The 14,835-nt window shown below is 42.5% G+C and overlaps 1 protein-coding gene across 1 annotated transcript in view; it reads left to right on the top strand.

Annotated features, from left to right (window-relative positions):
- The window catches only part of LOC124711447, a 461,065-nt gene that overhangs the window by 89,350 nt on the left and 356,880 nt on the right, over positions 1 to 14,835 (top strand). Inside the window, exon 2 of the mRNA XM_047241528.1 lies at positions 12,826 to 12,991. Within this exon, the coding sequence (XP_047097484.1) occupies positions 12,931 to 12,991 (61 nt within the window). The 5' untranslated portion in view covers positions 12,826 to 12,930. The remainder of the gene's footprint in view (positions 1 to 12,825; positions 12,992 to 14,835) is intronic.

The raw sequence follows: 14,835 nt of genomic DNA, 5'->3' as shown, positions 1-14,835 counted from the left end.
CGTACGCACATCTCCAAATTGCGTAAGAACGTCTGCAGACGCCATGACAACCGCAGTTGTCTCCCTGTAAACCGCGAGTCGAATGACTGGTCCGCACTGCTACCTTCTGAGAAACCACACATTTTCCATTCAGTATACACGTTTCGGACTGACAGTTACGATCTCTTCCCTCAGGTCCTTTCGTACAACTTTTCCCTGCGTTCCACACAGAGAAACTTTACACGTACTTGGTTCCAATATAAGTGCGTTCATGTTACTTCCGGGTGTAAAACAGAATTAGTTAATGTGTATACATTAATCGTGAGATACTAGCAAAAGCGATGGGGACTATGTTGGTAAAAAAGAAGTAGAATGATGGCTGTATGAATGCCTGTGACGGTTGTCATCGCCTTTCCGAGTCTCACAACGAGGTTTGTATCTGAGTTGGGCCATCTTAACATTATTTTTCTTCGTTGTTCAGCAAGATGATGCTGGTCTTCACTAGTCCTGACAAAATTTCCTTACAGGCTGTCGCTGAGTCAACCATCCATTCTTCTCAGATCATACCCTGTCTGTCCAGTGAATTGCCTGCCGACGATGAAATTGATATCTACAATAAATGAGCGTCCTAAACCTGACGGGCAATTGACGCTCTGTTCGATCGGAGACAGGTTATAGGTGAATACTTCGTTATAAAGCATCATAGATGGAAATTAATATCTTCCGCGAAAGAAGAGGGCATCAAGACGGGCACGTTAATAAAGTCGATATATTTTTATTGGAATATTTTCAGCTGTCGCTTTTCTCATCGGTGTTACTGCATTCACAGAAGATTAAGTAATACGGTAGTAGGAATTTGGGAGCAACATCGTGACAAAAATCCCATAATACTTTTTTCAGTGATATTGTTTCTTTCGTGGTTTAATTAGACTCTATAATTTTTACAAACAGTTTTTCTGTCTTTCCATCGCTCAAAGACAAGTTAGTGACTGACCATGAAATTACATGTACGATCAATGTAATTTTATGTAAGTATAAATCCTGTTGTAGATAGAAAGCTGAAAATCAAGCGGTCTTAAGTTTTCTCGTTTCAGTACTAAAATTGTTGCCTAATGTCAGATCGGGGTGATTTTCAGTGGAAAAAGAAAAAAAAACAGTTTTATTCTCATTATAGTTACTAGTACTGTGAGTAATAGGAACAAAAAATCTAAACAGTGGTTTCAATTTCCCTGCCATGAAAACAAACAACAGTAATCTCAATGTACGGACGAAAGAAAATAGGGATATCTCACAGGAGCAACAGACAACAGCAAAGGAATTTTTTTCACACACACAATTTCACAAAAGTATGACAAATCCATCACTCAGAAGTGAAAACTTGGAAGTACGGCAGAGAATCGAAGACGAATTTACAACCATTTGCAAACTTTCTCAGACCGCACAGCAGAAGCTAATGCCGTCCAGGATGGTGTAAAACATTCTGTAATATAGTGATATAAGTCGAGAAGAAAGGGTGAGGGAGGGAGCATGTACATTTCCCTATACACAATTCAGCTTCCTAGTTACGTTTACAAACATATGAAACGATTTCTTATAAATTATATGGGCATATTTCGTAGATTAACTTGTTCCACGCATGACAGTTCGATTTAAAAAAATAAAAAAAGAATACTCAATAAATTACTTTCGGTCATATAAATAAAATAAACTGGACCTGGGGAGGGGGATTTTATGGAAACTTGTAAGAGGCTTTGGCTCTGTAAACTATATTATCTTTGCAAGTCAAAGATTCGTGTTCAGATAACATACACACAGTGCTAGCTGTGTGTACTCGCCGTAGGACCCTGCTGAACAAAGAGCGAGCCTGGCAGCAAGAGCATCAAGTCTGCAGCACTGTCTCAAAGGAAATTTGCAGAAGCTTTTGGTGTACTAAAGGCACTGAAACAGGGCAAGTAGGACAGCAGGGTTCATAGATCTCAGGGGCAAGGGGGATACGCAAACCGCGCGTCCGCTGATACGATAACGCCATAATCCTTGCGTTTCTCACTCAGCCTTTCAGTATTCGCGACCCAATTTTCCTGCTCCCCCCCCCCTCTCTCTCTCTCTCTCTCTCTCTCGTTATTTTGCTACAGTGACAAACCCTCAATCGATGGCCCCTCTACTGCTCTGTCCTACAGGTAGCGCGCGAAAGTTTTTTACCTCAAGGGAGTGCGGCCACTGGCTTTGAATAACTTTGCTCTCCGTGGGGGTCACTAACACTAATTACAAACTTGTTTTTAATTTAATATTGGAAAAGTTAGTTATTAAATTCATTGTACAGTACTGAAACAATTCTGTTATTTAAGTGCTTTGTATCAGCGTTAATGTGAATTTTAATTTTTTATTATATTAGAATGTATTTTCCTCTGTGTTACTTTTAGTAAATTAATCAGTTTCTAAATTAATATTTTTTTCGTACCGATAAACTGGCGCTCCTTACTTCCTACCCTGGGGAACCACCGCCAATTGATCAACGTCATCCAGGGGAACCCACAATATGTCTTAAAATACTGAGAGCTATATTCAAGATAATCATCCAAGGGAACCGCTGCCCTACATACGCTCCTCAGGCAATTGGACACGTAACTGGAAACTGGTAACTGGTTACGTCATATAAAATTGGCGGGAAACTCCTGAACCAATGAGAGGACATTGAAATGGCAGGAAAACACTCCAGTCCTGCTGGACCAATAACATTAGAGCTCCCCCTTCTCCCCTCGTTGGTGGATCACGTCGCCCATAACACGCCTTATCAATCTGTCCCAGTCATGTTCGATAGGGTTCATGTCTGGAGAACATGCTGGTCACTCTAGTCGAGCAATGTCGTTATCCTGAAGAAAGTCGTTCACAAGATGCGAACGATGGAGGCGCGAATTGTCGCTCATGAAGACGAATGCCTCGCCAATATGCTGCCGATATGGTTGCACTATCGGTCGGAGGACGAATTCACGTATAGTACTGTCGTTACGGCGCCTTCCATGATCACCAGCGGCGTCCGTCGGCGCTCATATAATGCCGCCCCAAAACAGCAGGGAACCTCCATCTTGTTGCACTCGCTGGACAGTGTGTCTAAGGCCTTACCGGGTTGCCTCCAAACATGTCTCCCACCATTGTCTGGTTGACGGCATATGCGACACTCAACGGTGAAGAGAACGTGATGCTAATCTTGAGCAGTCCATTCGGCATATTTTTGGGCGCATCTGTACCGCGCTACATGGTGTCGTTGCAAAGATGGACCTTGCCATGGACGTCGGGAGTGAAGTTGCGCATCATGCAGCCTATTGCGCACTGTTTGAGTCGTAACACGTTTATTCACAACATGGTGGCGTTGCTATCAGGGTTCCTACGAGCCATAATTGTCGGCAGCGGTCATCCACTGCAGTAGCAGCCCTTGGACGTCCAGGTCATTGACAGTTCCTGTCTCTCTATATCTCCTCAATGTCCAAACCGGTTTGGTTTCTCCGAGACGCCTGGACATTTCCGATGTGGAGAGCCCTTCCTGGCACACAGTAACAATGCGGACGCGATCGAACCGCGGTATTGGCCGTCTAGGCATTGTTGAACTACAGACAACACGAGCCGTGTACCTCCTTCCTGGTGGAATGACTGGAAGCGATCGGCTGTAGGACTCCCTCCGTCTAATAGGCGCTGCTCATGTATGGTTGTTTACATCTTTGGGCGGGTTTAGTGACATCTCTGAACAGTCAAAGAGACTGTGTCTGTGATACAATATCCACAGTCAATGTCTGTCTTCAGGAGTTCAGGGAACTGGAGTGATGCAAAACTTTTTTTTGTGTGTGTAGTTAAATAACGCACCCCACTTCATTCGGCGTCCGTGCACCACGGGAAGAGGTAAACATTTGTTATAAACAATTGTATAGTAAAAGTATTTCGAAATGTAAATGTGTAATAGTTTATGATTACTAAGAATTTTGTCTTTTTTGTGATACTATTTTTACTATAATTTTTTGTTGCATATTCTGAAAATTTAACATGCATTACTAATACTACCAGGTACACAAAACACTTCAATACTTCGTGTCGTTGATTACCTTGTTTAACATTTAATATATACAATATTTACATTTTAATCATCTTTCTGATCATATATTTGTCCATATATTTACATACAAACTGTGCAGTACGTTCTGTATTTATAGCAAGCTGCCACTCATCACACCAACTACAAATTCTTTTTTTCAAAATCATCTTGTGTACTCCTAAAAGTCAACGACGACACCTCCCAGTACAACACATCATCGTCATCATCATCATCATCATCGTTCTCGTCGTCGTCGTCGTCGTCGTCGTCGTCAGCAGCAGCAGCAGCAGCAGCAGCAGCATCATCACCAAACAGTTGCAGATTGCTGTTAACGCTGTTTGTCTCATCATTTATTTATAGAGAGAATGAGAGCGGTCCTATCACACTCCTGACGATACCTTTTGTCTCTGAACTCTCACCGCCGAGGATAGTGTACTGGGTTCTATAACTTAATAATTCTTCGTGCCACGAACATATCTGGGAATCGAAACCGTATGGGAACCTAAACCGTATGCGTCGTCGTTTGTCAACGAACTGCAGTGAGGCACCCAGTCAAACGTTTACGGAAATCTACCTGTTACCGTCCGTCCATGATTCATTTGATATAATGTGAGAAGAGAGCAAGTTGAATTTTGCACTAGCGATGCATTCTAAATCTGTGCATTTCTGTCTCCAGGAATTTTATAGTATTTGAACTCAGAATGTGTTCCAGAATTCTGCAGCAAAGCAGTGTTATGGATACTGGTCTGTAATTATGCGAGTCCGTTCTTTTATCTTTCTTGTGTACCGGTACACGAGTCACGCGCGCTTTTTCCCACTCGCTTGAGACTTTACACTGGGCAAGAGATTTGCAATAAATGCACCCCAAGTAAGAGGCCAGTGCTGCAGAGTACTGCCTGTAAAACAGAACTGGGATGCCATCTGGAACAGGAGACTTAATTGTGATGCCTATATCTATGTCGTCCATGCAGGGGTCCGTACGACAGTTAAAACTTCAGGCTTTTTATTTGATGGCTTCTGCTACCACCCCAGATTAGTTGATGAGTGATTGAATAGAAGTCTTCGAGCCCCTCAGTGATTTTATGTATGACCAGAATTTTGTCGGGTGCTCGGCAAGATGTTTTGCTAACGTATGACGGCGGAAGTTGTTGTACGCTTCGCGCATTGATCTTACTATGTTGTTGTTGTGGTCTTCAGTCCTGAGACTGGTTTGATGCAGCTCTCCATGCAACCCTATCCTGTGCAAGTTTCTTCATCTCCCAGTACCTACTGCAACCTACATCCTTCTGAATCTGCTTAGTGTATTCATCTCTTGGTCTCCCTCTACGATTTTTACCCTCCACGCTGCCCTCCAATGCTAAATTTGTGATCCCTTGATGCCTCAGAACATGTTCTACCAACCGATCCCTTCTTCTAGTCAAGTTGTGCCACAAACTCCTCCCCAATTGTATTCAATACCTCCTCATTAGTTATGTGATCTACCCATCTAATCTTCAGCATTCTTCTGTAGCACCACATTTCGAAAGCTTCTATTCTCTTCTTGTCGAAACTATTTATCGTTCATGTTTCACTTCCATACATGGCTACAGTCCATACAAATACTTTCAGAAACGACTTCCTGACACTTAAATCTATACTCGATGTTAACAAATTTTTCTTCTTCAGAAACGCTTTACTTGCCATTGCCAGTCTACATTTTATATCCTCTCTACTTCGACCATCTCAGTTATTTTGCTCCCCAAATAGCAAAATTCCTTTACTACTTTAAGTGTCTCATTTCCTAATCTAATTCCCTCAGCATCACCCGACTTAATTCGACTACATTCCATTATCCTCGTTTTGCCTTTGTTGATGTTCATCTTATATCCTCCTTTCAAGACACTGTCCATTTCATTCAACTGCTCTTCCGAGTCCTTTGCTGTCTCTGACAGACTGACAATGTCATCGGCGAACCTCGAAGTTTTTATTTCTTCTCCATGGATTTTAATACCTACTCCGAATTTTTCTTTTCTTCCCTTTACTGCTTGTTCAATATACAGATTGAATAACATCGGGGAGAGGCTACAACCCTGTATCACTCCCTTCCCAACCGCTGCTTCCCTTTCATGCCCCTCGACTCTTATAACTGCCATCTGGTTTCTGTACAAATTGTAAATAGCCTTTCGCTCCCTGTATTTTACCCCTGCCACCTTTAGAATTTGAAAGAGTATTCCAGTCAACATTGTCAAAAGCTTTCTCTAAATCTACAAATGCTAGAAACGTGGTCAGTATTGCCTCACGTGTTCCAATATTTCTACGGAATCCAAACTGATCTTCCCCAAGGTTGGCTTCTACTAGTTTTTCCATTCGTCTGTAAAGAATTCGCGTTAGTATTTTGCAGCTGTGGCTTATTGAACTGATTGTTCGGTAATTTTCACATCTGTCAACACCTGCTTTCTTTGAGATTGGAATTATTATATTATTCTTAAAGTCTGAGGGTATTTCGCCTGTCTCATACATCTTGCTCACCAGATGGTAAGAGTTTTGTCGGGACTGGCTCTCCGAAGGCCGTCAGTAGTTCTAATGGAATGTTGTCTACTCCCGGGGCCTTGTTTCGACTCAGGTCTTTCAGTGCTCTAGGGACGCCCGAATTTCTACTAAATTTCGGCTGTTAACATTCGCTCTTTTTTGACCCGGTAGTGTGCAACAATCTCTGTTTCCTCAGCATTTTCCGAATTAAATTATTTAACCTCGGAGGGTCTTTTCCATCCATAATCCACTTAACACTTACGTCTCCTGGGTAAGATTTAAAATCAGTTTAAACTTTAGCCCACGATTCCTCTACGTCCGTCATATGGGAACTAAATCATGTCTATTCATTGTCTAAGTGGGGTGTTAACAACTGCTTATTTGGTTCTTCAAGCATAAATGCTCTCCTAGCCTTCTTGAAGGATTTATTAACTTTAGTAACCATCGTCACCGCATCGCAGAGCCACTGTTGACGAAGTGAGGGCCATTTGTAGCTAGAAGGTGTAACATATTTATCTAGCTAGTTGTTCAAAATAGTATTCGGAAAGCGCGTATTCAAAAGTATTTAACAAGACTGTCGGTCCGTGCCACTTGCAGGGAATCCATACATTCCCAGTCTATACTCGGTAGGTTAAAGTAGCCTGCAATTAAAGTTACATGATCTCGGTAGTACCGCGCTACTGAGCGTAGATTTCACTTGAATGATTCAACAACTGTTGGGGGTGATCTGGTGACCGGTAAAAAAATCCGAGAATCAACTTTAGTACTCCTAGGCCTGCTACTCGCGTCAAAATAACGCACGGTCAGACTCAGTTTTGACCTCGATGGGCACAATATTTTGCCAATGGCAGTGAAAACTCCGCCTCAGTGCTTTCTGCTTCGGATTACAGCCAGCTCTCAGTTCCGAGACTAATTAGATCGCGACAACTTTCCTGGAGGTCCGGATATTGAGAAAATTTGTTAGGAATACGGCAATTTACCTTTGAAAATTTTGACAGCCGAAGTGTCTTTACTTCGTATATGATCTGTTTTCGCTCTCTGCCTATCGACTGACCAGTGTTAACTGAAACGACATAAGACAACCGCCTAGCCTAAAAAGTCCCCATACGCACTTCACATGCACTCTTGTTGCACGAGTAGCTGCTTCCTTTTACGGAGTGCACTGCTTTCAAGGGGAGTCCTACAACTCTCCTCCCCATACGGCTGGTCCTGAAATCTGCAGCAAAGACCGTCACTGACTCGACAGAGCCTCTGGTTGAGACCCACCATTCGGCGTCAAACCAAAGGACCCCGATCGACTCTAGGTACGATGCTGCAAACTGTGGGTTCTGCTTGCACCCTGCGAGCGACGTCAGCAGTCTTCACCACCTCCACCAGCGACCTGTAGAAACTGAGGTTGCCCTCAGAACCCAAGTGGCAGGCGTCATTCGACTCGACATGAACAACAGCTTGCATTCCACTGCACCCCGCACCCGCGAAAGCCGTAGGCAGGGCTAGAAAGTGCCTCGACAGCACATACCATGGGCGGAACAAGCAACACTTGAAGTGTCCCCTGCGACGCTCCAATTTCTCCGCTACTCCCACACTTCAAGGCAGCAGACGGCTGACTGGCCATAAAAGCGTCTTCAACTCTTTGGAAACTGCAGCCAGCTCCTCTTGCGTCTGCACACAGCACGTACATGCCCTATCCATCCTAGTACTAACTTCAGAATTAAACTATGAAAACAAACCGAAAAATCTCGCTAGTCTCCTGGTGCTTCACGAAAAGAGGCTGGCAGCTGAATTAGCTGGAGGCGACAGTTACAGACCGTCCAAAATACTTCACTACGGACTGCGCAAATTTACGCATTACCGTTGCTAAAAAGCAAAAATATACAATGAAATTTAAGAATTACACTGTGAACACAAACAGAAGTGCTAAATATGCGACTTGCTAGTCTCCTGGTTCTTCACCAACGAAGGCTGGCGACTGACTATGCAATATCTACATGGAAAACGAGGACTATCAGTATGAAATGGAAAGATTACCCCCCCCCCCCCCCACGCGCGCGCCCAAATATGTAAAATAGTTACAAGCATACGTAGTGTCGTGTGCAAACAATTTATATATACGCACACACAATGCAGTTGCGCATGAATACATTCTCACAGCTATGATAGGCGGTTCATCCAATTATTTCGCACACACGTCCACTAATTACAAATAAATAAAATACATGACTACACACTCCATCGCTCCAGTGAATAGTGTGAGTATAGGAGGGTGCCGATGCCATCCCCACAGGATGAACCATTTGTCGTCATGATGAGACAGCCCTACTTTTAGTTGCAGTGCATTATTGACCTCACGGCCTCTCGATAGAGAGACGACTTGACGCGTCATATGTGGAACAGCGCCACCTCCCCCCCCCCCCCCCTCCCTCCCTTGAGCAGGCGTTTCTTGTAATCCACTATGTAGAAAGCCTCTGAGGCAAAACGATGGACACCCTCAACTTGCCTCTGGATGGCACCTACATCTATGTAATATGCGTACATTTTCGACTTCCTGCAATCTACGAACCATCCGCCTCGTCTTTCATCGGGCGTAACCCTCTTGTTTTGTTATTCCTAAATGATTATCAGGTCACACATCCACACGTGTAGAATTCTTCGTGATTGTACCTAATTACTTCATGGATTTCACAAACTCGTGGTGGAATCGGAACATGTGGAGTTTGGAGAGGTCCAGAACACACATATAGTTAGGGACAACTCGGCCCGAAACGTGAATAACCAAAAAAGCATTTAAGGGTAACGAGAACCAGTAGCGTTGCTTCGTTTAGGATGAGCTTATGTGCAGTCTGATGGAGACCTTTTTATCTTCGGCTTTCTGTGGGCGACGAAAGCTGGATGTTTACGTGTGAAACACTGCGGAAACAATTTGTGCAAATTATTCATGGAACAGTGTTTTGTCAGTTCATTACTGCAGTTATTTTTGTGTAAAGGGGAGGGAAGTAAAATTAATCCATATTTTCAATATGTGAGTACTAGTGTTGCTGACTTCTGTTTCACATATTGTAAAGATTCTTCGTCTTTTCGTCTTTAAAGGACCATTTAGCGAGATGTAAAAGTGAATTATGGAAATTGTACAAATCACAGTTTGACACCTTAACAGCAATACCCATTCTCTTTTTCGCAGAAAGTTCATTATCATTATGTGTGTGGTGCGATCTGTTAAGGGATCGATTGGAGCTACATATTTATGGCCAGCAACACACCCTCGGAAATACGGAGATATTCAGAATAAACAGCAAAGGATTCCTAACAAGGTGGGCGTTTCATTTGCGGGAGTTTCATCTTTCGTTTCTTAATCAGACTAAAGTTACAGAATCGAAAAACTCGTTCGTGAGAGAACACGCTCTTTACGTAAATAACTTCGAATGTTGCAGAAGATACTTTTATTACACGAATAAGGAAGAAGCAGAATGTTTTACAAACGCGAAAATGGAAGGAAAGAAACATATTTCCACCTAACACGACACAAACTTACTTCCTTAGATCATAACACTTGTCTCACCAAAAGACCATGTCGTTCAAATACGAAGTTGGCCTTGGTATTGTTTATCTTACGGTCTCCAAAAGCCTTTTTACCGCCGATGTGGCCGTAACTGATATTTAATTGTAACAAATCGTACAAGAGTGATGCGATAAATGTTCAATGTGCCATTGAAACGGCGTACTCTCGTAACACAAAAGTTCCAAGAGTAACAACCGAGTACGATGAAATCCAATATTGAGTCTACGAAGTGGCAAACAAGCAACGTTACGTGACGCGAACCGAATGCTGTAAAATGCTGTTCATTAGTCTTGTTTTGGGCCGAACTGCCCCTAACGATAAGTATATAGACAGGGTTCGTGAACTGTACTGAAACCTTGCCATCTCCTCAGCGACTAGCCGTTCATTGAAGATTGTGACGCACTTGAAATTTGCCTGGCGATACGCCATAACACCTATCCCACCAGTAAACTGAAGGAATTTCGCGATGTCCCCTAGCATTTTCCACTATGTTCCGAAAATTAAATGGTGCATAAACATTGAAAAAATCTTTTCCGAAATCGCAGCAATGAACTCTTTCGGCCAGCAACGCTGCTTGGATGAGGTGCAACGAGTGGCACTAAAAAGTTCCATTCCCAACCTGAGACATTGTCGGAGGTTCATGTAGTCCATCACACATCGCTACTTGTTCCCCAGCGTAGTCACCATCATGGAGGCAGAAACTTTGCGCTGGACTTGGCGCTCCGCACACGGTGGCGAGTCGCTGTGTGTGTGTGTGTGTGTGTGTGTGTGTGTGTGTGTGTGCTCTGATTATTTCCCCTATGTACATCCGTCGTAAGCCTCCAAATTGTACTTTGTTGGTTGGCGTACCCGCCGAAATTGTATACTTCCAAGTAATGGATGTAATTTAAATCTTCAGAAGGCCTGTACTATTCCTCACTCACTTTTGGGTTACTCGCCATGTCTACCTATTGACAAAGTACACCGTGTTCGAAGAAGAGTGATGCTGACCAACGCTTTTCTTAGCGCTGTGTCCCACGGAAGCCCTGGCGCGTGAGATACACAGAAGCGCCAAAGAATCTGGTACAAGCTGCGTATTCAAATACAGAACTATGTAAACAGGCAGAATACGGCGCTGTGGTCGGCAACATCTTTATACGACAACAAATTTCTGGCGCAGTTGTTAAATTGATTACTGCTGCAACAATGGCAGGTTATCAAGATTTAAGTGCGTTTGAACGTGATGTTACAGTCGGCGCACGAGTGGTGGAACACAGTCATCTCCGAGGAAGCGATGATGTGGGAATCTTTCCGTTCGACCACTTCACGAGTGCACCATGAACATCAGGAATCCGGTAAAACATCAAATCTCTGACATCGCTGCGACAGGAGAAAGATCCTGCAAGAACGGGACCAACGACGACTGAAGAGAATCGTTCAACGTGACAGAAGTGCAACCCTTCCGCAAATTGCTGCAGATTCCAACGATGGGCCGTCAGCAAGTGTCAGCGTCAGAATCATTCAACGAGACAACATCGATATGGGCTTTCGGAGCCCTGTGCCTGTCAGCACCAACATTGGACTATTAATGACAGAAAACATGTTGCTTGGCCGGGCGGGTCTCGTTTCAAATCGTATAGAGCGGATGGACGTGTACGGGTGTGGAGATAACCTCATGAGTCCATGAGCCCTGCAAGCCAGCAGGGGACTGTTCAAGCAAATGGAGGTTCTGTAATGGTGTGGGGCGTGTACAGTTGGAGTGATATGGGACCCCTGATACGTCTAGATACGAGTCTTACTGGTGACACGTACGTAAGCATCGTGTCTGATCACCTGTCATATTTATTGTCCATTCCAACAGATTTCGGCATTTCCAGCAGGACAATGCGACACCCTACACGTCCAGAATTGCAACAGAGTGGCTCCAGGAACACCCTTCTGAGTTTAAACACTTCCGCATGAGCATATCAGAAATGCCTTGTAACGTGCTGTTCAGAAGAGACCTCCACCCCCTCGTACTCTATAACGAATTTATGTACAGCCCTGCAGGATTCATGATGTCAATTCCTTCCAGCACTACTTCAGACGTTTGTCGAGTACATTCCACGTCGTGTTGCGGCACTTACGATGCTCGCGGTGGCCCTATACGATATTAGGCAGGTGCACCAGTTTCTTTGCCTCTTTAGTGTATTTCAATGTAGACTTACACGTTGATGAAGTGCTCAGTAGCTTAATCTAAAGAGTCGCCGTATGAACGTTGTCTTAATTTGCTGTCTTCCATAGCTTGTTCAATATGATTTTCACGCAGAGTTGAAATGTGTGAACATTATTTCGAAGTTAAACTGTATTGTGATAAACTTAATTTCACCTCCAAAATACACATAATAAAATTGTTCAGCACGTAAAGAAGAGACACTTAAAAGCTAGATATTCTAAAATAGAGTATTATTTTTTTTTTGTCCATATGTTGTTCTTCCTTGGAACTGTGTGGCTGACAGTTGCTTTTTTTTTTTCTTCGTAATAATATCCATGAAACAAATATTGTCGTGCAGTTGATTTCGTGAAAATGGAGAGAGTAACAGTATATTGTTGCAGGGAGGGAAAGGGATGTATACTGGACGGAAACTTGAACGTAAAAACGCTAAAACTGTTTCAAATATCGCAAAGGTTTATGTTTTTTGAGATTATTGTTTACTATCACTGTATTTTTTTGTTGTTTCAGACTGGAGTGCTTGAACCGGGAGCATTATACTCCATTGTCAAACATTGCTCTACGTGCGGTCTACGCAGATCCAATTCGGAAATACCGGGAGATACGTACTGTGAAATGGATCGCACCCAGAAGCCAATATTTGATGCGTTCCAATATTTACTGGAATTTCCCACAGGTGAGTTTGTTTAGAACGTACTTAGGCTGCATTTTTAAAGTGTGCATAACTCCACATTGAAACGATGAGAGGACGCTGTTTCGTAAAAGCAGCAGTGTCAGCTCGAAACCAAGGACGGATCATTGCTCTATTGATAGGTAGCTCGAAACCAACGACGGATCATTGCTCTATAGATAGGTGCCGTTTGCACCTATAGCATTTTATTAAAGTAATGACCGTAATTCAATACAGTTAAATTTAAGGAACATAATAGAAGAATGGTCGTTGTGCGGTACGGTTGTTATTGTTACACGACTGAATTCCGCGTACTTATTTTATGCTCTCCATACCGCAATATACTGCTTTGTAAGTAGTACCAAAGCAGCAGGAACACTTATAACAGGTGCAGTAGCTTCTGCTCCACAAATAATTAACGACGGAGAATTTTTTTAAATTTTGTGACGTGCTGGCTAGGTAATTATTCTTAGAAACACTTGATCCTCATTAGGGTATAAAGATTGGTTATGATTCTTTCCTATATTGTCTCTTTAGCTCAGATTTGTTGATACAAGTTTGCTTGGTTACTAGTAGAAAATAATTTTTTCCTGCAGCTGTGATCTACCCTGCACGAATCTTCAGACTTCTGTGCGCTCCTAACTAGGAAGATAAGTTTGGAATGGACTTATTTAGTCAACTATAACCAGTTTGAATCAGTTTTACGCTCGTGATTAAAATGCCCTTTCCAAACGTAAATTCTTCAAACTGCAGTATGCAAAGCAAAAATTCTTTAATTATTTTATGATTCTTCACGTTATTACTCATTTCTCTATCTGCTGCGTAATTTTCATTTGTTTCAAGTTTTCGTTTGTTCCTTGAAGCTTAAACATTACGACGCCATGACTGTTGTTGACGATTATATGTTTAACTTGAGATATTGTTTCAAGGAAGGGAACAAAAGGAGCTTAATAGTTAGCGGTTTGTGTGGATTTAATATGAATGAGACTTCCTGTTGCCGTACGTAGATCTACACGTTAAGATGTCGACTGCTTGATGTGAAGTGATTGCTCCCCATTATCGTCCAACGGTAAATTTAATTGAAAGTTATGTTTGACGATATTTTGTAGTTCTTGTGCATGAAATTCCTAAATAATCCAAATTATCACGCTGTAACGTGAATGATCGCATTTTTATCCAGAATCTAACTATATGAAATGGAAGCTAGTTTGCAAAATTTACAATCGATTGTAGTAGAAGGTATCCTGCCTGTAGATATTTGTGTGTTACCTCAACAGGGGGCGTACGTCCAACATTCTAAACTGTTGCCTTTATTAATGCGTTGCCTCCAGAAAAGTTTTAAGTGCCAGTGTAAGATTGTACAGTGCATTAAAGCGAAGCCACAAGAATGTAGTTGTTGTACATCGTTTTTAATGTAATTGAGTTCTCGTTTATCGTGCAGAAATAATCGTTAGGTGAGTTTTCCAGTAACATCAATTTGTCTACTTTCAAAGTTAGAAGTGAGACAGTTACCTAGGCTTCAGGCTGCTGTTCTGTTGAGACTATAACGGAAACTAAGATGTAGATAAGTAAATTGCAACCAATGCACAGGCGAAAGTATTATTTTTTCGGTGAATTTGGCCAATGTCGTGCAGATGTACTTACCAGAAACGGTCGACAAACAACTTGCCTTCATTTGCATTGTCACTGCCCATAATGTCAAATCTGTGAAAGCTCTAATCTTCTCAGTGGACACAATGAAAACAGACACTGTTAAATTATATTTGCCTGTACTACTTCAATATGTTTCTGGACACGTATTAAACAAATGTTACGTCTTGTACACGGGCACTCACTGTTGTTGCTACTTT

This window comes from Schistocerca piceifrons, chromosome 8 (assembly GCF_021461385.2).
Source record: "Schistocerca piceifrons isolate TAMUIC-IGC-003096 chromosome 8, iqSchPice1.1, whole genome shotgun sequence".
Lineage (NCBI taxonomy): Eukaryota > Metazoa > Arthropoda > Insecta > Orthoptera > Acrididae > Schistocerca > Schistocerca piceifrons.
This window is presented reverse-complemented; position numbering and strand designations above follow the sequence as displayed.